At 32.7% G+C, this 24,646-nt stretch overlaps 1 protein-coding gene across 1 annotated transcript in view; it reads right to left on the reverse strand.

The window, feature by feature from the left end:
• LOC112023786 (uncharacterized) overlaps positions 1 to 14,759 on the reverse strand; it is an 82,843-nt gene extending 68,084 nt beyond the window's left edge. Inside the window, exons 1-15 of the mRNA XM_065763100.1 lie at positions 14,492 to 14,759; positions 11,778 to 11,881; positions 10,519 to 10,653; positions 10,380 to 10,430; positions 8,551 to 8,645; positions 8,348 to 8,465; positions 7,830 to 7,931; positions 7,556 to 7,738; positions 7,306 to 7,466; positions 6,017 to 6,187; positions 4,105 to 4,197; positions 3,674 to 3,998; positions 3,465 to 3,569; positions 3,285 to 3,380; positions 2,215 to 2,282 (exon numbers count right to left, since the gene is read on the reverse strand). Coding sequence (XP_065619172.1) covers positions 2,215 to 2,282; positions 3,285 to 3,380; positions 3,465 to 3,569; positions 3,674 to 3,998; positions 4,105 to 4,197; positions 6,017 to 6,187; positions 7,306 to 7,466; positions 7,556 to 7,738; positions 7,830 to 7,931; positions 8,348 to 8,465; positions 8,551 to 8,645; positions 10,380 to 10,430; positions 10,519 to 10,653; positions 11,778 to 11,881; positions 14,492 to 14,588 — 1,904 coding nt within the window. The 5' untranslated portion in view covers positions 14,589 to 14,759. The remainder of the gene's footprint in view (positions 1 to 2,214; positions 2,283 to 3,284; positions 3,381 to 3,464; positions 3,570 to 3,673; positions 3,999 to 4,104; positions 4,198 to 6,016; positions 6,188 to 7,305; positions 7,467 to 7,555; positions 7,739 to 7,829; positions 7,932 to 8,347; positions 8,466 to 8,550; positions 8,646 to 10,379; positions 10,431 to 10,518; positions 10,654 to 11,777; positions 11,882 to 14,491) is intronic.
• Positions 14,760 to 24,646: the final 9,887 nt, after the last annotated feature.

A 24,646-nucleotide genomic window follows, 5' to 3' on the forward strand; every position in this document is an offset into this window, starting at 1 on the left:
TTTCCACAGGTTCAAAGATCAGTATAGTACAGCCATATTTTTCCTTTCATGTTGATTTTATTTTCTAAAGAAATATGTTTTTTGTTTCTTTTTGTTTGATATAATTTATACCACAACAGAAGGAAACAACCAGAAAAACACAACAGAAAACAAATAGAAAGCAAATAACTTTTTAAAAGAAAAGTGTCACTCTTTGACAAAATGGAATATGATAATTACATTAACAAGTTGGTCATTAGATTGAAAAGACATTATAAATTGCAAAAACATGAAATCATCAATCAAACAATCAAATCAAAATATGTCATTTTAGATTTTTTTTTTTTTTTTTAGGAAGAAAATTATAACGTGAGAAAAGAGTAAAGGAAGCCCTTAAACAGTAGTGGAGACGGTATAGGAAAGTGCAAAAAACTTTTTAAAAAATTCATAAGTAAAATGAGGACCTTAGGGGTGATAATTTGAGAGGTAGGGGTTTCGACTTTCTTGATTGGTATGTTATGTGTCGCTATTGTGGGGAGACTACCTCATTTATTGCTACATTGTGAGAAAGCTCACTAGTTGTGGTGTCTTGTTTTTCGATCTTTGGGGTTATGTGGATCTTACCAAAGTCAATACATGCTCTTCTTTTTGGTTGGTGGAATTGGTTGGGGAAGCATTCTTCAGACATCTGGAATTTAGTTCTGTTGTGTTTGATGTGGTGTATATGGAGGGAGCATAATTGGTGGACATTTGAGGATATGGATAGTTTGGATGATCAGCTAATTGCTTCTTCTAGTGGCGCTTTGTTTGACTGGTCACGGGCTTGGAGACTTACATCTAGTGAATCCCTCCCTATGTTTATTAGTTCTCTCCTCTCTTGTAATTAAGTTTTATTCTTTTGTCTTTTCTTTTTTCCTTTGTACTATATGACTAGTTTGCATTCCATTGCACAAAGTAGTTTTTTTTTTTTTTTAATAAAGATCCTTCCTATTTATCCAAAAAAAAAAAAAAATTAGAACTTCTTGGATGAGAACATGGTGTGGTTTACAATTGTTGAGATAATCTGAGGATCGATTCGGAGGTGAGATCAAAGAAGGAAGAGATTGTTAAAGACTTGAGACAAATGGTGGAGAGCTTTTTATGAAGTTCTAGACAATTGATGATGGGGCAAAAGGACCAATCTTACCAAGATTCTAGGAGCCGATGATTAGAATGTATATAATAATCCAATGGCTAGATGTAGGTAATATCAACGACAAGAAATGATGCAGGTATCAACTGAATCACATTTTGACAAGAATATAAATATATTAGTGATGATAAAGCATGGATGCACAGTTTACTAACTTACTGAAAATCTTATTCTAAAAGAAGGAAAAAAAATACAGAATCTACAAAAGAAAAAGGTTTTTTTTTTTTTCCAAAATAAAAAAGCAGATTGACTTTGAATTTTAATTAGGAATACAATAACACAAGTGATGTTGGAGATACTACAAATTTTATTATATGAAATTTATAAATTGAAATGTCACAAATCATGAAAAAGAATAATGGAAAATGTTGTTGGAAAACAATTGGAATTGTCAATGAAAGACAATGAACCTTAAACTGTAGCATGTCTATAACACAATTCATCCTTATGCAATTTGCGTAGATGCTATTAAATATATTTTTTTAAGAAAATTTCAAATTTTTATAATATGATTTTAAATGAAATAGTAATTTAACTCTTCAAAACTTTGGTGATAAAGTTTTTCCATTAACTCATTCTTTTATATTTTACCTTTGATAGAATATCCTTTGCATGCCTCTTTTGGATTTAATGAGAGATTACTATCAAGTTTAATCATCTATGGAGTTATCATAAGATATTATGATATCATATCTATGATTAGTTATTTATAGACATATCCTAAAATTTTTATAATACCACATTTACATTCTTAGAATATGATCGTGTTACGTTTAAACATTTAGTGAAAGTAGTTAAAGCGCACTGCGCAGGTTTTAGGGTAGTATCTATAAAACCTAAAGCAAATGGCAACAAACTAGGTCACTTGCAAAGCCTTCCATTATGATCTTAGACACACTCTTAAAGAGTACATCAGAATGGATAGAACATTCCAAACATTTTAAGCTCAATATTGCCAAGGGAACACTAGCACCAATAAAATATTATGACTAATGTGTTCCCCCACAAGGTCACTAATCAAAAGTCGAAACAAAGTGAAATACCTAGCATGATCCTTCAGTGCTCTGTTCACTTGTTGCTGAGCAGTGCGCTTTACCCCATCAATCGTCATCTAGAAACAATGAAAGAGACCATCAGCAGGACATTGTTGAAATGAAGCATGCTAGCCATACTTGCTGGAATAGAAGAAAAAGCACCTCTGCAGTTTAGTGAGATTTGGACAAACATAATTCTAAATGGTGGTGCAGCAATAAAATGGCAAAGATTTATTACAAACTACTAAACTAGACCAGTTTTAGACCGATACATGAAACAAGGAAAATGCAGGTTGCTTTGATCAACCTGGCATCACAACAACATTTTGCATCTTCATATATTTCAAATCTTGTTTCAAATTCATTAAGCACACAGAACAACACTACCTATGAAACCATTTCAGGGTGTTTAGAACACTGAATTACTCCTAATATTGGTGAAAATCCTGAACCATATTGTAGTCCAGTATGAAATTATAAGATTCTTGATTTTCTAAGATGCATTCCTTTTATGATTATTGTTGAATAATTAGGATTAATTCCAAAAACCCAAGCAATAACCTACAAACAACACATAAATTTCAACAATTATGCTCAATTCCAGCAAGCTTTGCTGGTACTCATGCTCTGTTTGTTTCAACGTTAATGTTATCTAGAAAATGATTCATTTTTCAAAAAATATTTTCAATAAAAATACCTCATTTTCCTATGTTTGGTAGCAACTTAAATAAGTTGGAAAATGAACTTCTAACTTCCCTTATTTAGCTTCCCTCTCCCTTGTGTGTGTGTTTGTTTCTCAAAAAAAAAAAAAAAAAAAAAAAAAGAAGGAATCTCTTATTTAGCTTGTTTGAGATAAAGTTGTTTTCCAAAAAAAAAAATTAATGGAAACAATCTCTAAAAAATAAGTCATACTTTTTATGTTGACTAAAGATAGTTTTCCTTTAACTCATTTTTTATAATGCTATCAAACACTAAAAACTTGGAAAAATATCTTCACATAAGGTTTTCATTGAAACAAACAAAGCATCAGTAGACACTCTGAATAATACTTCAAAGGATCAGCAATGATAGAACCAAACCTGCACAGCAGCTGCAGTTTCCAGCGCTATTGTCTGACTAACAGCTGTACTGCTTTTAAAAAAATTGATGATTTGATCAATGGAGTCCTTCAGATACTGACCAAAATACTTGTAATCAGTATGCATGCAACCACAAATTTATGGTAAGAACAATCAGAGAATGCGAGTGTAGCAGCTTACAGTCATGTAACAGGGGGAAGCTTTTGCAACCATGCTCCAGTCCACCTTTCTATCGAAAGGCTTATAGCAGAACACACCAACTAACGAATCATAAGCAGTAGCACTCTGCAAGGAGGTGGGAAAACATTCACCATGGTACAACTAAGAAAACAGCCCGTCTGTCAGACAATCTCAAATATAAAAAGAAAGGGGGGGGGGGGGATTCAAACCTCTGTAAGGAGACCATTAGGGGATGACAATTTATATGATCCTAGTTTCACATCGAAGATTTTTGTCTCCGGATAAAGCTTTATGGTGCAATCAAGGTCTTCACATGATAATTCAGCAAGACAATCCAAGGCCTCATCAAGAAGTTTTGAAGCATTATGTTTCATGTGAACCTCCAAGAAGGTATGAAGAGAATCCATCTTGCCGGTACTGATGAATGACTGCGCTTCTTCACCTTCCTTGTACCCTATAATTTTATTCAACTGTTCCCAGTCTTCTTCACCGAATTTAAATGACTCAGCTTCATCTTTATCAGATTGGCCGTTCCTGGAAAAGTCCATGCATATAGGTGACTAACAGGAACTTAAAACATTACTGGATAAGAAGACTTGGGAAGTATCAACAAAACTGGTTTCAAGCTAAAACTACAAACCATCCAAACGACCACCAAGATTTCTTTGCTTTTTGTTTCTTCAAATTAAGATCCGATTCTACCGACTGCTCCACAAACTTGTGAGCCAACATCCTGTTCAAACCAGGATTCAATAGTACTTAAAACAGAGGTTAGCAAATTAAATCAAAGCATTGTAGCAAAATTAGAACTTCAGTAAGTATATGCGTGCATGCATGTGATGCAAACAAAAATTTGGGGCTTCAAAGAAATGAGAAAAAATTGGGTTCAAAGAGAGTGTCAACAGAATGAGAGAGAAATCTTAGATATGAATTATTATTACAAAGGAAAATTCTCATACAATCATAAGGTGATTTACAATGGCCAACCTTGGCTATTTATACACTACAAGTAATTTCACGATTAAAGGACTTATATTTGGCCAGGTCATCTTGCATGAAAAATCTGTCTAGTGTCCAATACTTAGCCATGTCACCATGCATGTGGACTCGTCATTTGAAATGCCCAACACTAGCATGTTTCTATGTACACAAGCACCACAGGGTATGCATAGTGGAATTCTGGAAGAAGTATGGGGTTAAAACAAACTGCCTAGAAAGTATGCAACAAATTGATGCGTGCATACACATGTTGGTCTTTTCTATTACTTCTTTCACCCCTAACATGAAATCATTTTTCCCCTTTTTCTGCTGCATGAAATCCGAGAGTATTATTCCACAGGTTAATTGAAAAAAAAAAGTGAAATAAGAGGAAGAAAAATAAAGAACACAAATTAAAATTGTCAATGCAGAAAATTTCATAAATCTTGCTACATGGATCCAATAATTGGGAATAACATACAATGGCACATCTCATAATGCATTTAGAAAGGTCTCTAGATCCCATGGCGGAGAACCATTGTACTCATGCTAGAGATTCTAGAAGCAAGTCCTAAGTAACATGAGTTTGGGGGGCTTGCGCAAGCTGATGCAGTTCATTTTTAAAGCTAACTGTTACTAGCTTTTGTTGTATAATAAGTAGTTTCCTTTTACTTTTAATTGCTTTTATCACTTGTAATAGAAAATTAGTTAGCTAATAGGTTGTTAGTGATAAGTGCAATAGCCTATTAGTTAGTTAGAGAAGTTAGTTAGGCTTTGGCCAATCACATGACAGCCACATGGTGGATTCTTGTAACTAACTCAGCAGTTTGCTTATGGAACTATAAATAAGCAAGCTGCCTTCATTGTAGCTAGTTGAATTTGAATCCAAGAAATCTACCTGTGAGGTATTATTCCAAAGGTGTGTCTCTTAAAGAGCTAGTACATTCTTTCTTTTCTCTAGGCAACTTAGCTATCTAAAACATCTTTCCTTTTCATCGTTTTTCCTCCATCACGAGCTTACTTATTGGTAAGCCTAGTGTACATGTAGCAAAAAAATAGCTCTAAATGCTGTGCTCAGCAATGAAAAGTAACAAACATTTAAGCAATTAGGAAATTGTGAATTTAATCACTGAACTTTTTTATTCTAACACTCCCCTCAAGTGTAGACCCAGACTCCCTATTACAAAGTGGGACCCAATACATGAAATCTTGAACTTTTTAAATGGAAGGTAAGAGTGGAGACAGGAGTGGAAACTTGTCTCCAATCTACCTCCCATTTAAAGTCCATATTTGGTTCCCAATTATTGAGGTGAAGTCTAGGCCTTCATGTGAGGAGCAGTGTCAATATAATGTTTAAGTGATTACATTTATTCTTTCATATCAACATGAAATTTTGAAACAAGAGGTAAGTTATCAGAATAAAAAGACACCACCTTGAATGAAAAAGATTACTCATGATATACACACACACATCAATATTTGCATGGATGCACACATGCATGCATATACTTTTATATACATATAAAATAATTATCAGAAAAAAGCATTGATACATTTATGGCCAGAAAATATACCTCCACTGAAGTATGAGTTCAATATCAAGTTCACGGTCCAATTCCTCAATGTCTTTGTTGTCATCAACTACTGCCCGATTGAGGTCAGATTTAAGCAGTGAAGCATATAGAGAGATATATCTTTTCCGTAAACTTGTGTACCTCAGAACCTGCTCCCATGTCAATTTCCCACTGTGACAGAGATGATATTCTTTTAGATAATATAGGAAGAAATATTTTTTTTGATAGGTAAATTAAAGTTTCATTAAAAAAACTACTTCATGTAAAAGAACATAAGGGCCAAAAACATATAGAAAAGACTCAAGACTATGTACAAGAACAAAGGGAATCTATAAACATTAGGAGAGAGTCACTAGATGCGAGTCCCCAAGCCTGAAACCAATCAAATAAAGACCCTATGAAAGATGCAAGAAGCTGCTCTACCGAACTCTCCAAATCCTCAAAAGCCGTTCCTCTCCCTCCAGATACACCACAATGAGTCAAGAGATGATCAACTGATTCCCCATTACATCAACACATGCAACACCAATTGACTATATGAAAATGTTTACTCAAATTTTCAATCATCAGCACATGCAACACCAATTGACTATATGAAAACGTTTACTCAAATTTTCAATCTAGAGAATTATCATATAGGAAGAAATTCGAATTTCATTTTCAAGAAATTTTAATTTTAAAAAATAAAAATAAATAAATTGCTCCACTACTCCTTGGTTAGCATCTGAACATAGAGATTTGGAATAAAATTCGTTTGTCTTTGGAGAGAAAATAATTCCCAAAGTTTTAAAGGACATGAGAGACCTATCTTGGAGCTGAAGCTTTTTCTTCTGAGATAACTATTGAGTGGATGGCTGCCAGCACTGAGTTTTCCTTTTCGATGAGATAATTTACTAATTAAACAGTTTTGGCCCCAAGGGGAGGGGCAAGGAGATGTTTGAACTACTGACCCACTTCATGAGTAATGGTCCCAGCCAATTATGCTACTCCTTAGGGACAAGAAAATCCAATGTTGTAAAGAACGTAATTTTTTTCAGCCTTTCAAATTAAAATGTAAGTTTTCAAAATTACCCTCCTTAATTTAATACAAAACAAAACAAATATATATATATATATATAAACCAATAATAATAATAATAATAATTAAAAGCACTAAGCTTTCAAAAAAGACACAAAATAACTTAAGAAAGCTTTAAAATTAACTTTTCAAAGAGGACAATATTTTAAGACATTACAAAATGGAATAGAGACCAACAATATGGGACAGACAATGCAATTAGTCTAGATACCTGGCCTTCTTCATCTGGTCAGTGACAACCTTGTAAGCATACTTCCACCAAGACCTTGGGTCTGATTTCACAGAGACATTTGGACGGTAATGAGCATATTTCAACCTTTGATTAAAGGCAGCAAAATTATCAGCTAATTTTAAAACATCCCTATATCCATCCTGCAAAACAATATTACCCAACTTCTTCAGAGCTAATTAATTCTTACCATTCCAATGAAAAAGCATGATTAAGTGAAAATTAAATGGACCTTTGATAGACAGAGTGTCATATCATCCAAGTTTACTACTGCTTTCTGCTCACTGCTATCAGCAAATTCATTTTGCCGCATCTTTATGTATTTTGCATTCCCAGAAACTGGTTGCAGAATGTAATTGTGCTTTTTCATAAGAAAATCAGCTGGTTTTCCATCCTTAGTACCAAATCTAAAAACCTGAATCACATATTAAACCATACAAATATGACCAGACTGCCAAAATAGTAAAACATATGCTGCACACACTTTATCTAGAAACAGGACATACTTGAAACCACTCTGAAGGAAGCAAATCCTCCCATGGTTTGTCCAAATGCCATGGAATACTATCAGAATCCCAATAAAGTGCAAGCCGATCAAGTTCAACAGACTGTAAAAATAATGAGGGATGAAACAATAAGACAACAGTATAGACAAACATAAGTATGTAGTCAAATACCCAACTGTTAACTGGCAAAAAAATGCTTTCTTTATTTAGTCAATTTTAGGGAGTGGTTCAACAAAAATGAACACATGCATACATGCAACCAGCTCTTTAGATTTTAAAATCATGTAAGCATTGCAGTCAAGCTGATTATAACAATATTCTTTTCCGGAATATAATAGTATGGTGATAAAAGAATATTGCTTATGCTGTTAAGAAAAGGCAAAAGGGCATTTATAATAATGGAAAATGATCCCACAGCCCATATCTGAAATATGCACACACATGCACATGTGCATGCACACATACAAGCACATAATACAAAGAAAAAAATGATTCTGCTTTGCATGGTAAATAGGAACCTTCTGGAGTCGGTCTAGTGCACCACCAGTAACAAAAGTCTCCTTCCCATTATCATCAATTGTAACTGCTGAGAGCTTCTCCAAGGTTACACCAGCTGCAAATGGGTGGCCAGGATTGCTACAACATGGGAGTTAAGGATTCAACACAGGTCAATAAAACATGATATGTCAATATTCAACATCTTTTTTTTTTTTCCTTTTACCTCTCAAGATCCTCATATCTGATGTGAATATTTGAAATGGACAACTTCAAATTTCCAATTATCGTGCTGATCAGGGATCCCAACCATGATTTATTCTTCAAGGATAAAAGTGCACAAGTTTAGGGCAAGTTAAAATTAGGATCCATATGAACAAGTAGTAATGACATTTTTGTTGTCACTTGAGGCAGGTTTGGATCATGACTGAACAAGCAAATAGAACACAAGTACCAAGGTAGATAACAAGAATAAAAGTTCAAATAAATAAATAAATTCCAAATTAAAATTTTAAAAATAAAAATTTTAAAAATAAAAATAAAAATAAAAACCTCACCAGTTTTGCTGAGCATTGTGCCATTTACATAGTAGTACAACACTAAGAAGATATCAAACCAGAAGTAGGAACTCAAATAACATGGACGAGATAAAGAAAGATTTAGAATTACCAACCCACCCTCAACCCCCCCCCCCCCCCCCCCCCCCAACACAAAACACTAGGCTATAGAACTGTTTGGTTCTTGTGGCACACACATAATTAAAGCGCCACAATTTTTACTTTATGATTGATGTTACAAAGCACACATCTGAAAAAATTCAAAAGAAGCAAATGGATGTTACAAGGCACCACATTTTTTCTTTGATTATGTTCGTGAGTTTAAATATGTTCTTTGATAATTGGGATATTAATATAAAATTGAACAGTCAGTGTTTATAAAAGCAAGGGGCGCACTTAAGCGCAAACCCTCTAGAGCCTAGACGCAAAGCGCAAGCGCAAGCGCATGCTTAATTGAAGTGAAGCACACATTTTAAAAAATAATTTAAAATAATTATTAATGACAAATGCAACAATCAAATTATCATATAAATTGAAATTAAAAAAAAAAAAAATTATATAACTCATATAACATTTAGATAAGCCCTACTTTTGCAAGTTTAACACAAAAATTGCAAGTCAAGTCATTTTATTTTTTTGGATCAACTAGATATGAGTACTTCCATGTAATATCATTTCTTAAATCTCCAACATCCATAATGCCCTATGACTTATTAGTAATATTAGTTAATATTTAATTACTTAATAAGTCTATAAGAATTAGTCCGCTATGTTCAACATCAACCACCAAAGTAACTATACAATTACCACAAATATAATATATCACACTTCTTTTTTTCATGGATGATCTAAAGAATATGAGGACATAGCAATATGATAATTGGTATGAAGCAGATATCCAAAAGGGAAAAAATAGAATAAGAAGAAGAAGCTGGGAGGGTTACTGTTTCAAGGAGAAAAAATCAAGAAAAAATAAAAATAAAAATAGAGAAGAACTGTGTGAGGTTGTGGGTTTCAAGACAAATTATACTCAAAAAAAAAAAAATTTTTTTTTTTTTTGATAAGTTACACTAAAAATTTGTCAAATCAATGGTTTATATCAATAATGTAAAGATACTATAGTTTTAATTCAATTTTGGTTTTTTTTTTTTTTTTTTTTTTGAAAAATATAAAAAAGCGCCAAGCAGACTGAGCTTTTTGAAAAAGAGTGCCTAAAGCGCACATCTTTGAATGAGCCTAGCTTTTGAGGCAAAAGGCGCTGGAGCCTTGGGGCTTCGCACTTTGAGCTTAAGCGATCTTTTACCAACACTAAAACCTAGTCACATCTAAAATTGGCAAGCTTAAACCCACTATAATGTTGATGCCCTGCCTCTAAGTTCTGTCGCGTTATTTTGAGTAGCACATGGAAATAGGATCATGATGCACACAGTGCAAAAAGTCAAGGCAGCAAGTTTTAATAGCACTTCTCCAATAAATGGAATTTAATTTTAAATCATACCATTTCTAACTTCAATTGTTGTGCTTTCTCCAACAGCTTCATCTCCATTTCCTATTTCCAACGGGGAAAAGTATTAATTAGTCTCAAAACATCTCGGGCAAACAGTGTCTAGATATATATACAGTTCACCATGCCATACCCGTACTCGGCTTCTTTTTGCCTCCTGAACAACATCCTCACTTTGTCCTTCAACTTGAGTTGCCGGTTCAGCTAATAAAAAAATGCGATCCAAATACACTAGTACTGGATCTTGGCCAAGCCTGCTCCATGGAACCTTATATTGAAAACACCAAAACCACACATAAAGACTTACTGATATTAGCTACAAAAGGCAGTATGCAATAATCTACTCAACTGAAAAATCCTTCCCATAAATCAAAATCAGAAATGGTTGGAGATTAAGAAAACATACAGAAATTGAAATTTGGTGTTTTAACATAAACAGTTCACTTCAAACCCATGACAGTAGTAAAAGCATCACTTCATTTGTAACCTTATATCCTTCCACCAACCTCCTCACCCCCCCCCCCCCCCCAACAAGGAAATGGGGGGAGAGAGACAGAAAGAGAGATGGTGGAGATCCTATCAAGCCAACGCTAGCATAATTGTCTTGTTTTATGTGTGTATTCATCAACTGAATTGATGATGCAAGGGTGTAGAAAATAATCTTACTGAGGGAAAGAGAAACTAACAACCATCACAAGCAAATAAATAAGATCCAAGAACCTTTAATAAATGAAGAAAGAACCAGCAGAAAATTATCACCATGTGTCCTTTAATTAGCAAAGTGCTCTAGTTAACTAATTGCCTAAGAAGCGCACCCACTTAGAAGAGAAAAGGGAGTGTGGCTCCCTTGACTAAGGTGCATTATGGCCATGTAGCCAATATAGGTTTACCATTAGCCTCACATGAAGCAAGTTTCCACATACAACTTAAGGGTGGTAGGTTTTCCAGGTCGTGACCATTACTAAGTAGAGTTGAGACGTGGAATTTCTTTGGCTTTATGAAAAAAAATTGTTATGATAAAAATGACAATGAAGATAGCTTTTATAATTTATCTCCCAAAAATGAAAAATTAAATAGCCCCATCCACTAAATATAGCCTTACAATTCCTGCATAAAAAAAGTCCCCCCCCCCCCCCCCCCCCAAAAAAAAACAAAAAAAAAAAAACAAAACAAAAACCAAAAAAATTTGCATCTGTGTACAAATGTCCAAATGCATGTTACAGTTTCAAAAATTCACTCCAACACCATAGATTTTAGAAAGTAAATTTGAAATGCCAGTTTGCAATATAGAGAGGGACAAAATTAAATTGTGTGGTAAAAAATTCATAACAGAACTCAACTATATTTAACACATAATGTAGATTGACCTTGTGAGACCAAAACCCCACAAACCTTGAGTTTGACAGATCCAAGAAATCCTGCCTTGACCTTCACAGGCAACTTTAAGGCATTGAGTGCCTCAGGCTTCAGCTGCATATTTGTCAGCTCCACATTACCTGTTTTATGTTTTAGTCAAAAAAAGAAGAATCACAACTACATCAAGAAGAAAAGTAATGCTCACAGGTGAGTTTTCATCAGCATCAGAAATGCATAAGGTTATTTTTTATATATATAAAAATAAAATTTTTTTTTTTTAAATACTGATTCTAAATTCTTAAATTAAGCCACATGTATATGTCAGTGCAAAGTACTGTATATGCATTTATATATATATATATAGGTAATAGATATTTTCATTAAAAAAAGTACATCATGTTCATGAAGTCCTGTATATGCATGTCTATATATGTTCTTTCCAAAACTAATTTTAATGATTAAAAAAAGTTAGATCTATCTAGATTTTCATTTCATTGTGACGCAAAGCAAAACCAAAACAGATGCAGCACCAAAATTTTCAAATAATTTGATGACAGCAAAATAAAATAAACCTATGAATCAACACCTAGACTTCCTTGAATCAGCCCCAAGAATGGCATTGCTATTTTGCCCCTAATTTAAAAGAAATTCAAATTCGTAACACTTCTCCTCAAGCTGGTGTGTGTGTGTGTGTGTGTTTGTGTGTGTGTGTGTAATCCCAACTTGTATACATAGAAAATCCACCTAAGTCTTGCCCAAAAAGCTTTGGTAAACATATCAGCGACTTGGGCTCATCATAGAGAGAGATATGCAGCTTCACACCAAACTTTAATTCCTCAAGTAGAAGCTTAATTCATATAAGTCCGCATGACATATGTGTGGTAGCCTTAATCAAGAAACAACATTTTGTTTCTTACTTTTCCAAGTAATCAAGTAATACCCTAGAGAGGTGCCATATCCAGTAGTAGATCAGTGACACATAGGAAGAGCTTGATACCCCTTGGTTGGGCGAAGGTCTTGATGTTCTCAATAAGATCCAATGACACAATCAACAAACCCAGTTGGTGGATATAATGTAGCTGACCTAATCAACAGTCACATCTGGTGGTTGGGTTCGTCATTGACACAGTCGATGTTGTTAGAATTATGGTTGAATATTTAAATATGATTAAATATTTAAATTCACCATTTCTTAACAATTCAAGTTTTTGGAATAATCAATAATTTATCATAATATCAGAGAAAGAGGTCATAACTTCAATCCCTATCACCACTCTACCTCCTATTTAAAATGTTAAAATACCACATGTTCGACCTCACTTATTTAGGAGGAAATTAAGCCCACACGTGAGAAGAAGTATTAGAATTATGATTAACTGATTAAATTCACCATTTCCTAATAGCTTAAGATTCTAGGAGAATCGTAAATTTATCATATGCGAAGCTATCCAAATGCATTCAAGGGTCACCAAGCTTTATTCTTGCTAAAAGGCTTTGAAGCTTTACCCCCCTGAAGATCCCTAACTACTACTACCAATAAGATCTCCTCCCTCTCAAACTTCCTCTCACACAAACCACTCTCCGTTGCCCTAATGCATTAAACTCCAACCCATCAAACATAGGACTCCGCCCTTCAGTTTCTTGATATAAAGTCCCATAAAAATGCACCACCTGATCCACCTCCAAAAGCCCCAAGTTGTTATGCCTCCCATGAGAATTTTCCATCCTATGGAAGAACCCGGTATTGTGGTAACCCTCCTTAAGCTTTTTGTCTCCAAGAAATCTCTTCCATAGAAATGAGGTGCTTCAATTCACATCTCACTTCCCCCATCTTGCTTCTCCCCTACAATTAACAAATGGGCCTGCCTCATTTTCATGCTCATCTAGCCCCAGCCACACTCCATCTACCATCAGACCCACACAAAAGTTCGACTTTCAATTTTTTAATGACACCTTTTGCCTTTAATCGAGCCAATCTATCTCGCCCCAAAGTGGTTTTCCTGAGCTTCTGAACTCACCAGTGCTCCTCCTCTGTGCTAGGTTCACCTTGCACTTGGCTGGCAGAACTTGGATGATTCCGCCGTGGAAAGTCATTGGGGCGTCTAGGCCTATCCCACAAGGCTTTCAACGGTATCTCCAAAGGCCAGCCAGCCATGCTAGTTGTGGCCTTCAGGGATGAACTCCACACTTCGATTAGTCCATCCACCATACACCTCTACACACAGGAATTGCCCATTGTTGAAGAGCAGAGCATAAATTCCAGTGGGTAAACTGGCCCAAACGGCGCCTACTCGTGATTTTTACTTAGCAAATGGTTGTGGCCTTATGTGGTAGAAAGGGATTCACTATGGAGGAAAGTGATTGATAGCAAATATGGCACTCGCTTCTTTTACCCTATAGAAGTGAGTAATGGCACTTTTTCTTTCTTTTTATATCTGAAAGGATCATTGGAGCAGCATTGAAACTTAGAGGGATAAATATCCTAATTTATTCAGGTTTGCTAGACTATACAATATAAGAGTGGTTTGGTTACATTGGAAGTTAGAGAAAGCCCTTACCAATCCAATTTACCATCTTAACAAACTCTGATCATACAAACTCACATTTCAAACACACGGAATAGGAAATTCCGATTCCATTCAATTTTCCGAATCGGAACCGTATTCTAAAACAGTCAAACTTCATTTTCATTTTCATCAATCATCATAGCAAGGTTCTAGAATTTACAAAAGAATGAGAAATGAGCAAACCTTTCCAAACACTGATTTTCAGAGCCTCTTTGTTGAGCCCCCTCACGTAATTCCCGAGGTACCTCTGCAACAAAGAGGCTACCTGATCCTCCAACATCTTTTCTTCCTTCTTCCTGAAGATTCCTCACCGTCCGATCAGATCATTCTCGTCACGCTAACAGAACAACGAAAAATCAAAATCTATTAGCAAAAAATTCTCTTAGGAGTTTCAGAGAAGAGCGTTTTGAAATACTCTTTATAGAATAGTATCAATTTTCAGATAGAGAGAGAGAGAGAGAGAGAGATTCGAAGCTTTGATGCCACGTCTTGTTAGTCGAAGAAGACGGTGGGTCCATTTTCTTTTTCTGGACATGTCTTTTGTTTTTTTGCCAGGTGGAAATATCTCTTTGAATATTAAAAAGTTAGATGCTATTTTTACTGTATTTCTACTCCAAATAACAAGTTGAAAGTTGTTATGGGATAAAATTTGAATCTAACACTATGCGTAAATAATAATAATTAATAATAATTTATCACTTAAAATTTTTTATAAAAATATTATAGATATATTATTTCTCCAAAGTTTGAGTAGACTATAATAACACGGAGTGTGTGTGGGGATCCAAATGCAATGAGAATCCGCCACGTCATTTTTAGACTCACGTGATGTCCGCGTGAGAGATTGGCCGACAACGTGATCGTACTTTTTACGAGGGATTGCTTGGAGTGTGGTGTGGACGTGTTTGCAGTGAATTTCTGCTCTGCTGAATGGATTGCTCTTTTCAATATTTGCTAAAATGCCATTGACGTGGGCGAAGCGGCTTAAGTTTAAAAGAGCTGAAAGCAAGACACGCCGACTACGCTGACGTCACGTTTATTTGTTTTTTCGTTTCGATAACTTTTCAAAAAATGTTATATTCACACTATTTTTATAATATTTTCACAATAAATTCTAAATAAAAAATTATTACTAGTTGTTATTGTTAGAGCAAAAATGTAATCCCACTGATAAGTTCAAATTTGAACCAATAACAACTAACCACCTATGATATATTGTGAAAATATTGTAGATATAGCACTTTTGTTTTCATTTTCCTCCTCTAAAAATTTATTTTGCTTAAATAGATTTGTCCGATTAACAGTATTCTTATGACATTTGTTAATTAATTTTTTTATATAAGATATAAATTCTACTCTAGTTTAATCTAAGTGTATATGTGTATAAAGATCTCTCTTGGAAAATTGAACCCCAGCCTTTTCCCTCCACATTACACAAACATTTATACTTGTATAGTGACCATCGCATTATTTTTAAAAAGTTTTTATACCACTTTTATTAGAGATAGAAAAAACTTTCAAAAAAGTTGCCACTTTTATTTTTTTATAAAATAAAAAAAAAAAAAAAAATCTAAAATGATTCACTGACAAATACATTTAGGGCATTCATTAACAAAATCTTAAATAAATTACTTTTTTTTATCGTTAACTATCCTTTTGTTGTTAAATGATTTTTAATTAAATGACTATGTAGTTTTTTTTTTTAACAGAACCAAAAAAACGTGTTCTAGATCACTAACATCAATCTGGCCAACATCTCTCATCTCTGTAGGTTGGCTATGTAAGTTGACCAGTAAATTCGATAATCCACAAAAGGAGTTGTCGCGAACCCTCTTCATACATATCTTATCTGTTGTGTAAGATATGCAACCAAAGACACTATGACTCTGTCAATCTCATCTCTTTTTTTACCATCATGATCTCCTTGGCCATTCATATAGGGATTCATCATTGTTTGACCATCACTGAAGTTCATGTTGTGGTTTTGTCCCTTCTCTGAAATTTTAGCCACTTACAATTAGTGTAGTCTATGAGAGGTGCAAATTACAAGATTTCACACCATGGTGACCCTGTTAGTCGAAAACTAATGAAACACAAATACAACAAGTGGAATGGGAAACCAAGGAAACACAACAAATAGTATGTGGGAAACTAAGGAAACACCAACACAAGTAGTATCCCATTGACCTAGTTAAAACTAAAGATTGTATGGGAGAGTAAGAAAACAAGTACAAGAAAACAAATAAAGGGAAAACGAGCTAGGGGTCCTAGGCTACACCACCGTCGTCCTTTGCCTCATCCTCACTTTCCTTAAACTCGACCTATAAATAGGGAAGGGGAATGTTCTCTCGAAGGAAAATGTCAAACTCCCTGGAGAGCTCAATTTCCTCTTTACCCATAATAATCGGGTACATTCATTAATGTTTTGCCCTTTCTTTTATGAAAAATTATTACGGCACTCTATGGACTACTGTTTTCTTGAATATATGCTGTCTAGCTTGTCTAATTTGAGTAATGTAGACCAAAAATTGAGGATATTCATATCAAATATAAATGGGATTGGATTCTTTTCTTTTTCTTTTTCTTTTTTGGTAGAAAAGATTGGATTCACTGATAAATAAAATCAGATTGAAACAAATAAATATTCTTTGTAACTATAAAACAAAGAATGAACTGATCATAGTCACACGGCAATTGTTGCTGAGCCTTATTAAGTTCAAAATAGTGTGGGTAAGTGTGTGTACTTGGGTGTTAAAGAACTATTCATGTTTATAGTTTAAATTGGTGCAGTGATTTATGTGCATCATTTATTTGCTTTTTCATAAATATGTTACATTCTGAAAATCACATGTCAATATGGACTTCATTGTATGACAATTTTTCAATCAAATGCCTCAACCATTTAACAAGTGCATGATTAATTGGTTTGTCTATTCCCTTGCCGTTCTTAATGCAAGGGAAAGTTGGTGGCTATGCATCAATCTTTGAGAAGTACCAAGAGAAGGCAGAATCCTTTATTTGAGATCCTCTAAACATTAGTACATTAGGTTGTTTTGCATTGAAATAGAATAATATTAAGATTAGGATTTTGATCAAGCATGGTTCTTGTATTGATTCATTTCTCTTCTTCTTCTTCTTCTTTTTCTTCCTTTTCTTACTCCTTTATCTAGTTAAAATACTAAGTTCCTTTATGTTAATATGAAAATGTCTTCATAAACTTCAAGAATGAAGAATTTAGTAACTTGGAAAGCTAATTGAATTTTGTTTTGATATTTGTGTTTTGGTATAATATACATCTTTAATATGTGGTTCTTTAAAGTCTATGTGCATGGCTGTGGGTTTTTTTTTTTAAAAAAAAAAAAAAAAAAGAGAAAAACCTTATTTTGAGGTTATTGCTCTTTTAGTTTTTTTTTTTAAAAAAAAAAAAAAAAAAGAGAAAAACCTTATTTTGAGGTTATTGCTCTTTTATCCCTTTTAAATTTTTCAAAAGTTGTCAATCCTTGATAAAGATAAAAAATTTGTTTTGAGGGTCATGTAGGCTATTGAAATTTCGGTTTCAAGGGTCACGAAGGCCGTAAAAATTTCCGTTTCAGGAGAATTTGTTTCAAAGGTCATCAAGGGTCAGTTAAACCCTCAAAATAATATCTTTTGAGAGCTTTTAATACTTTTTTCAAGGGTTTTGACCCTTGGGAAAAATCAACTTTGTTGTACTGCGCCTATGCCTAGGTAAAAAGTGCTATTGAAGCTCATGAACCACTTCTATGGATGGAAGAGCTTCCATCTGATTTTTAAACCATGTACCGATGCGTTATTTGATAAAATGAATAAAGTAAAACATGTTTCTAAAAATTTTATAAAAAAAAAGAACATACACACAAGAAAGTAAATAGGAACTCCAAGAACTCTGAGCACACTCTAGGGAAAAAATGCAAAATCATGTAGTTATTGGTGTGCACCTTAATTTCTTTCAGTTTGTACAAAAGAAATGTAGTAAAAATTACACTTTGATCTCCTAAACCATACATCTTTTTACATTAACCCCTCTAGATTATACCCTCTTCTACACTTACCCCCCTAAACTATACAATTTTACACTTACCCCACTAAACTATGAGAATATACACTTGCTTCCCTCAACAATTACCCATAGGATGGGATGTAAAGTGTTACACAGGTAATAGTTTAGGAGTGTGTGTGCATTCTCATAGTTTAGGAAGGTAAATGTAAAAGGAAGTATAGTTTAGGTAGGTAAAATGTAATTTCCCCATAAATTAAAAATGTACAAACAAAAAAAAAAATGTATCATTATAGTATGGGCTGAAGCACTCTTTACCTTAGGTAGTTTCTTAAGTTTAATAACGAAATAAAATGATCATGTTTGATAGTTTTTCATCTATCCACTACAGCCAAAAACGAATAAATAAATAAAGAGTAAATTAACAGCCTTAAATAGGTAAACTCAATAATCAGATTAGCTGGGCAGAGGATTCTTACTTCATGTCATTGACCATGAAATAGTCACATATATGAAAATCTAAGCTTTATGATAGTATTTTGAAATTTACAATCAATGTTTGCTAAGACTTGATCATGCAATTGAAAATTTTCTCAAACCACTACATGATAAGTGAAAAAACTATCTGTGTTTACTTTTAGTCATACAACTTAATTAATGATTTATGTCACCTATTTAAATTATACACGTTAATAGTTTTATCAGTTGTCACGCAATGGATTGGAGGAAATTCCTCCAAATTGGTTTAAAATAAAACTTTGTCGTATAAAAACAAATCAAGAAAATTTGATATTTTAATGAAATAGAGTGTAAAATAGATAATTTGATGTAAAGTGAGTATGTAAAATCGGAAAAGCAAATCCTTATGCTAAAATAAACATAAATTTTTACATGAGCTAATGTGAATACTCTTAGAAAAAGAAACTCAAAAAGGAGAGATTGTACAACACAAATTTTTTTTTTCTTTTTTTGGCTGAGAAGAGCATAGAACACAATAGATCTTAGAAAAACTTAAACACAAATAAAGAAGTGTAAAATCGATATTTAAGAGAGAGAAATTAAAGTAATGACTACCAAAAATAGGTTCTACTTTAGTGGGTTTTAATAGACATGGACAAAGTATTTAGATTGCCATGATTAGGGTTTCAAATGAAAATATCTATTCATGCGTTTGCGTGCAAATTATTCAGCGATTGCGTTTTTGGTTGGGTCTCATTGCACTGTTCACGACCTAACCAAAAATGTGCATAACCATACATTTCTAGGTCCCACGGCAGTATTCACACTTTTAAAATTTATTTTCCTACAATATTTTTAGCGATAAAATTATAAATTTAGAAGATTTAGAACACTAATGTATTAGTGGTTTAAATCTTCTAGATTTATAATTTTATCTAATAAAAACTTTAATGACATATGTCTTTTGTTATTTTTTTATTTTTTTTTTTTTCCTTTCTTTCTTAAAAATGTGTTCATTAAAAATTCAATAAGCTAAGCATTGTAGTTACGCTCGTAAAATAAAATGATAAAGAAGGAAGCATGAATAACTAAAATATTCATTGCAAATGGTTGTAGGTATTTAATTTGATGAAGAGTTTCAATTGTAGCATATGTCATTATTTATTGTGAAAATTTAAATATTATGACAATGTTTTATCAAAACTTAGTTGTTTATTATTGAAAGATGACGACATTTGTTATCATTCTTAATTAGTTGAATTTTTTTGTGAGTAGATACCATCTTTAGTAAATAGGTTCTAAGAAATGAAAAAATATTTTGTATCAAATGATACCATGTCATCCTCATCAAAATCCAACAAACGAGAGACATTTATGTAAAAATAACTAACCACTAACACATGTCTTTCAATTATTAGTGGGTTAGTTTATTTTTACTGACATGTCTCACACTTATTTGATTTTGATACCACATTCAAAATATCATTTGATACTATATACCTTCTCCTAATAAATTATCATATTAAATAGATAGCCATACATTAAATAACTACTCTAAATTTAAATACATGGTTTGATACTACTTCAAAAAACAATCTTATCTTAAATTTTCTTGCTCTAGGGGCAGCATGTGCCTTGCACATGCAACCCTTACTAATCTATATATAAAAAGCGCAAATGCGCTAACTACAATAACTTGGTTTATTCAATTAGTCGCCCTGTTTTGCTGTCTCTTACTACTTTTTCTTTTTTCTTTTTTCTTTTTTCTTTTTTTCCCTTCTGGTAATATAGTTCAGTAGTCCACTCTTTTTTTCTTTTTCTTTTCTAATTTTTATATAGAGCTGTTAGTTAACACAATAAATTATCACAATATTTTCACAACTGTTAAGGTGTTAATTCCTTATAAGTCAAAATAAAATATCATATAAAAACCAACCACAACTAAAAATAAAGGTATTGTGAAAAAAGAAATACTACATCCACAACACTTTCATAACAAAAGTGCGAATGCATAAAACTATAGTAGTATCTACATTTTCTTTTCTTTTTTTGGTTTGTTCAAGTTGCACTGTTCACTGGCCTATAAGGAATTAAGATTTCAACAATTGTGAAAATATTGTGTCAATTTATTGTGAGCGGTCAGTTGGACAACACCTATAATGAATTTAAGATTGAAATAAAACAAAGAAAAACAGGTTTTATGCGAAAAAAAATCCTTCATCGGCGAAGTCCGAGGAGAGTAGTCTAGAGTATATTCTTCTCGAACTTGATTACAACTCTAGTCCTTTGTGTTACAGTGCTTTTTAGATTTTTCAGCTGACCTCTTGTCCCTGGAGGTTCTCTCACATTACATAGCCTCCTTTCGCTGATCTCAACCCTCCATTTGTTGATTATGCAGGACATTACTAGAGTGCTTGTCCTTAGACGCCCTCCAAAGTCTTCGGTGAGTTGCGACAACCAAGACAATACCGTTTAGAGGTCTTCTCCACATAAATAAGGCTAGGATGTTCGGTGAGGTGCATTAAATGTGATGGCAGTTACCATCCCTCTAATCACATCAGAGCTAACCCCCTCTCTGGAACTCTCCCTCTATAGTGTGGCCCCCTCCTGTAATGTGCCATTAACGTAGCCATGGCCCTCCTCTCCGACCTTACCATCTGAGTGTATGAACTTCTCGGAACTGTATTGGCCTCCTCGGCCTTGGTATGATACGTGGCACGATTACCTTATTGAATTTATGTACCCCACAGATACTGTCTTTAGTAAATATGTTCTAAGAAATTATAATACTAAATAAATAAAGAGTCATATGTTAAATAACTATTCTAAATTTAAATACTTGATTTGATACTACTTTAAAAAAAATTATATCTAAAATCTTTTCACTGAACGTGCAACCCTTACTAGAATATATATATATATATATATAAATGTAGGGGCAAGAGCCCAAATTTGTATATTAGGCCATATATATATATATATATAAATATATATATATATATATATATATATATAAATGTAGGGCCAAGAGCCCAAATTTGTATATTAGGCCTTGGGCCTTATCTGAGGACATGGGCATGTCCGATGAAAAATAAATGATTGTGAGAGGCTCTAAAGTTGAGAATCACAAAAAGAAAGAATAGAGGAATGTAGTCCGAGGAAGAGCTCTTTCTCGGATACGATGAATATTGATCAAATCTGTATTTGGGCAATTTAGGTGACCTTCCAGGAAGTTTTAACGTTAAGGATGAGTCTCAGGTACGTACAAAAGCGATAAGAACTCATAAATATCTAAAAGAAAAGCTATTACCACCGCATTAAATGCACTGCAGTAACTTTTCTAGTTGCATTTATGTGGAGAAGATCTCTGAACACTGCAGTCTCAGTTATCCCAACTCACTGAAAGCCAAAAAGGATGTCCTATGGGACATGCACTTAAGTGAAGGCCTAGATAATTAACAAGTATAGGATCAATATGGTCTGGAAGGAACTATATAATGTGAAAAGCATCTCATGAGAAGGGGCGAAGGAAAAAGAGAAAAGAAATACTATAGTAATCAAAGCTGTACTTATAAATTGTTATGTTGATTTATACTCTAAATTATCTCCTCGGACAGTGAATTTATTCAATCCATTAAGTCTTGTTCTTGTTTGATCATCTTCTAAATCCATAGTAGCTGTTACTAACTTCATTAACTCTTTAACTCATTCTCTACAAATTTATTGTATTAAACTCACTAGGCCATCACCCAATTCTTCTTTAGGTTTGGGCCGCAAATTATGACTCCACAATAAAGCGCGAATGTGTACATCCCAGTAACTACAATGATTTTTTTTTTTTTTTAGTCATCAGTTTGTGTTTTTTTTTTTTTTAATATTTATATGAGCTGGCATATATATTGTTATACTGACATAATAAATTTCACAATATTTTCACAATTATTGAGGTGTCAACTTTTTATATGTTGAAATAAAATAATAAAATATGAGACTGTGACCAACCACAATTGAAAATAAATGTTTTGTGTGAATGCATAGATCCACAGTAACTACAGTGATTCTTTGGATTGTTCAATTATCACTGTAGCTACAGTAGCAAAACTGCCCTTTTTTTTTTCCCAGTCACCAATTCGTGCTTTTTTTTTCTTTTAAATATTTATATGAATCGACATACATATTGTTATACTGACATAAAAAATTTCACAATATATTCACAATTATTGAGGTGTCAATTTTTTTATAGGTTCAAATAAAATAATAAAATATGTAATTGTGACCAACCATAACTGAAAAAAAATGTTTTGTAAAAATGTTGTAACACTTGTTGTTTGAATGTGTAAAATTACAGTATTTTTTTTAGATCGAAATAAAATAATAAAATAGGAGACTCTGAACAACCACAACTGCAACTAATGTTTTATAAAACTATTGTAAAACTTGTTGTTATCACAATATCTTCACAATTATTAAGATCTCAGTTTTTTATAGATCAAATAAAAAAATGTTAAGTCCACAACATTTTCACATTAATTTCACAACAAATCATAGGCAAGTTACTATTAATTGATGGATAAAAAAGTGATATAGGTCGTGAGTCCATTTCTATAGCATTTCTATAAAAATAATAATATATCAAATCAAAACTTACCAAGGCTGAAAATAAAGTTATTGTGAAAATATTGTGATATTTTGTTATTTTCCTAGACTTCATTTTTGGTTTAGTCAAATTTGATGAGTAAAAATTCACTATTTCATGCACAATTTTCTTCTATTGGTTTTTTTAATGCATAATTTAAAGTGAGTTGTCCCAATTAAAAACCAATAATAATTTATCACCTAAGATTTGTTATGAAAATATTGTGGATATTACTCTAAAATAAAATTATAAAATATCATACTAGGGCCCACCATAGCTAAAATAAAAGTATTGAGAAAATATCGTGACATTTATTGTGTTCCTTATTTTATTTATTTATTTATTTATTTTTGTTTAGCCAATTTGATGAGCCAAAATTCATAGTTTAATGAACAATTTTCTTGAGCTGACTTTTTTTTTTTTAACACATTGTTTAAAGTAATAAACACATAGTTTTGATAACCAACAACAACAAAAATTATGGAAAAAAGTGCTTTCCCCTTTTATGTTTGGGGTAATTTCATCCCTAGCTTTAAAATTGAATAATTTTCTCCTTTATATTACTCTCTTAGTTAAACTCTAACAAAATTGTATGATTCATAGAATATGTCATTGTGCAATATCTAAAATGTCTCACAAAATTTTAATGTCCCAAAAAATTTCTTCGTGTATGTTGAGTTATATGTGTTAGTCATACTTAGAAAGTAAAAATGGTGATGGATGGCATTCTATTTGTAACCTAAAGAATACTAATTTATTAGTGGTTTAAATCTTCTAGATTTAAAATTTTATCTAATAGAAACTTCAATAACATATGTCTTTTGTTATTTTGTCTTTTTTTTCTTTTTCTTTTCTTTTTTTTTCTTAAAAAAGTGTTCATTAGAAATTAAGTAAACTAAGTATTGTAGTTAGGCTCAAAAATAAAATGATAAAGAATGAAATATAAATAACAAAATATTCATTGCAAATGTTACTATTAATGATGAAGAGTTTCAATTGTAACATATGTCATCATTTATTGCGAAAATTTAAATATTGTGACAATTTTTTATTATTATCAAAACTTAGTTGTTAATTGTTAGAAGATGACGACATTTGATATCATTCTTAGTAGAATTTTTTTTTTTAGTAGATATTGTCTTTAGTAAATAGGTTCTAAGAAATGAAAAAGTATTTTGTACCAAATGATACCATATTATTCGTATAAAAATCCATTAAACGAGAAATA

The sequence above is a fragment of the Quercus suber genome, unplaced genomic scaffold (genome assembly GCF_002906115.3).
Source record: "Quercus suber isolate HL8 unplaced genomic scaffold, Cork oak 2.0 scaffold_492, whole genome shotgun sequence".
NCBI classification, from domain to species: Eukaryota; Viridiplantae; Streptophyta; class Magnoliopsida; order Fagales; family Fagaceae; genus Quercus; species Quercus suber.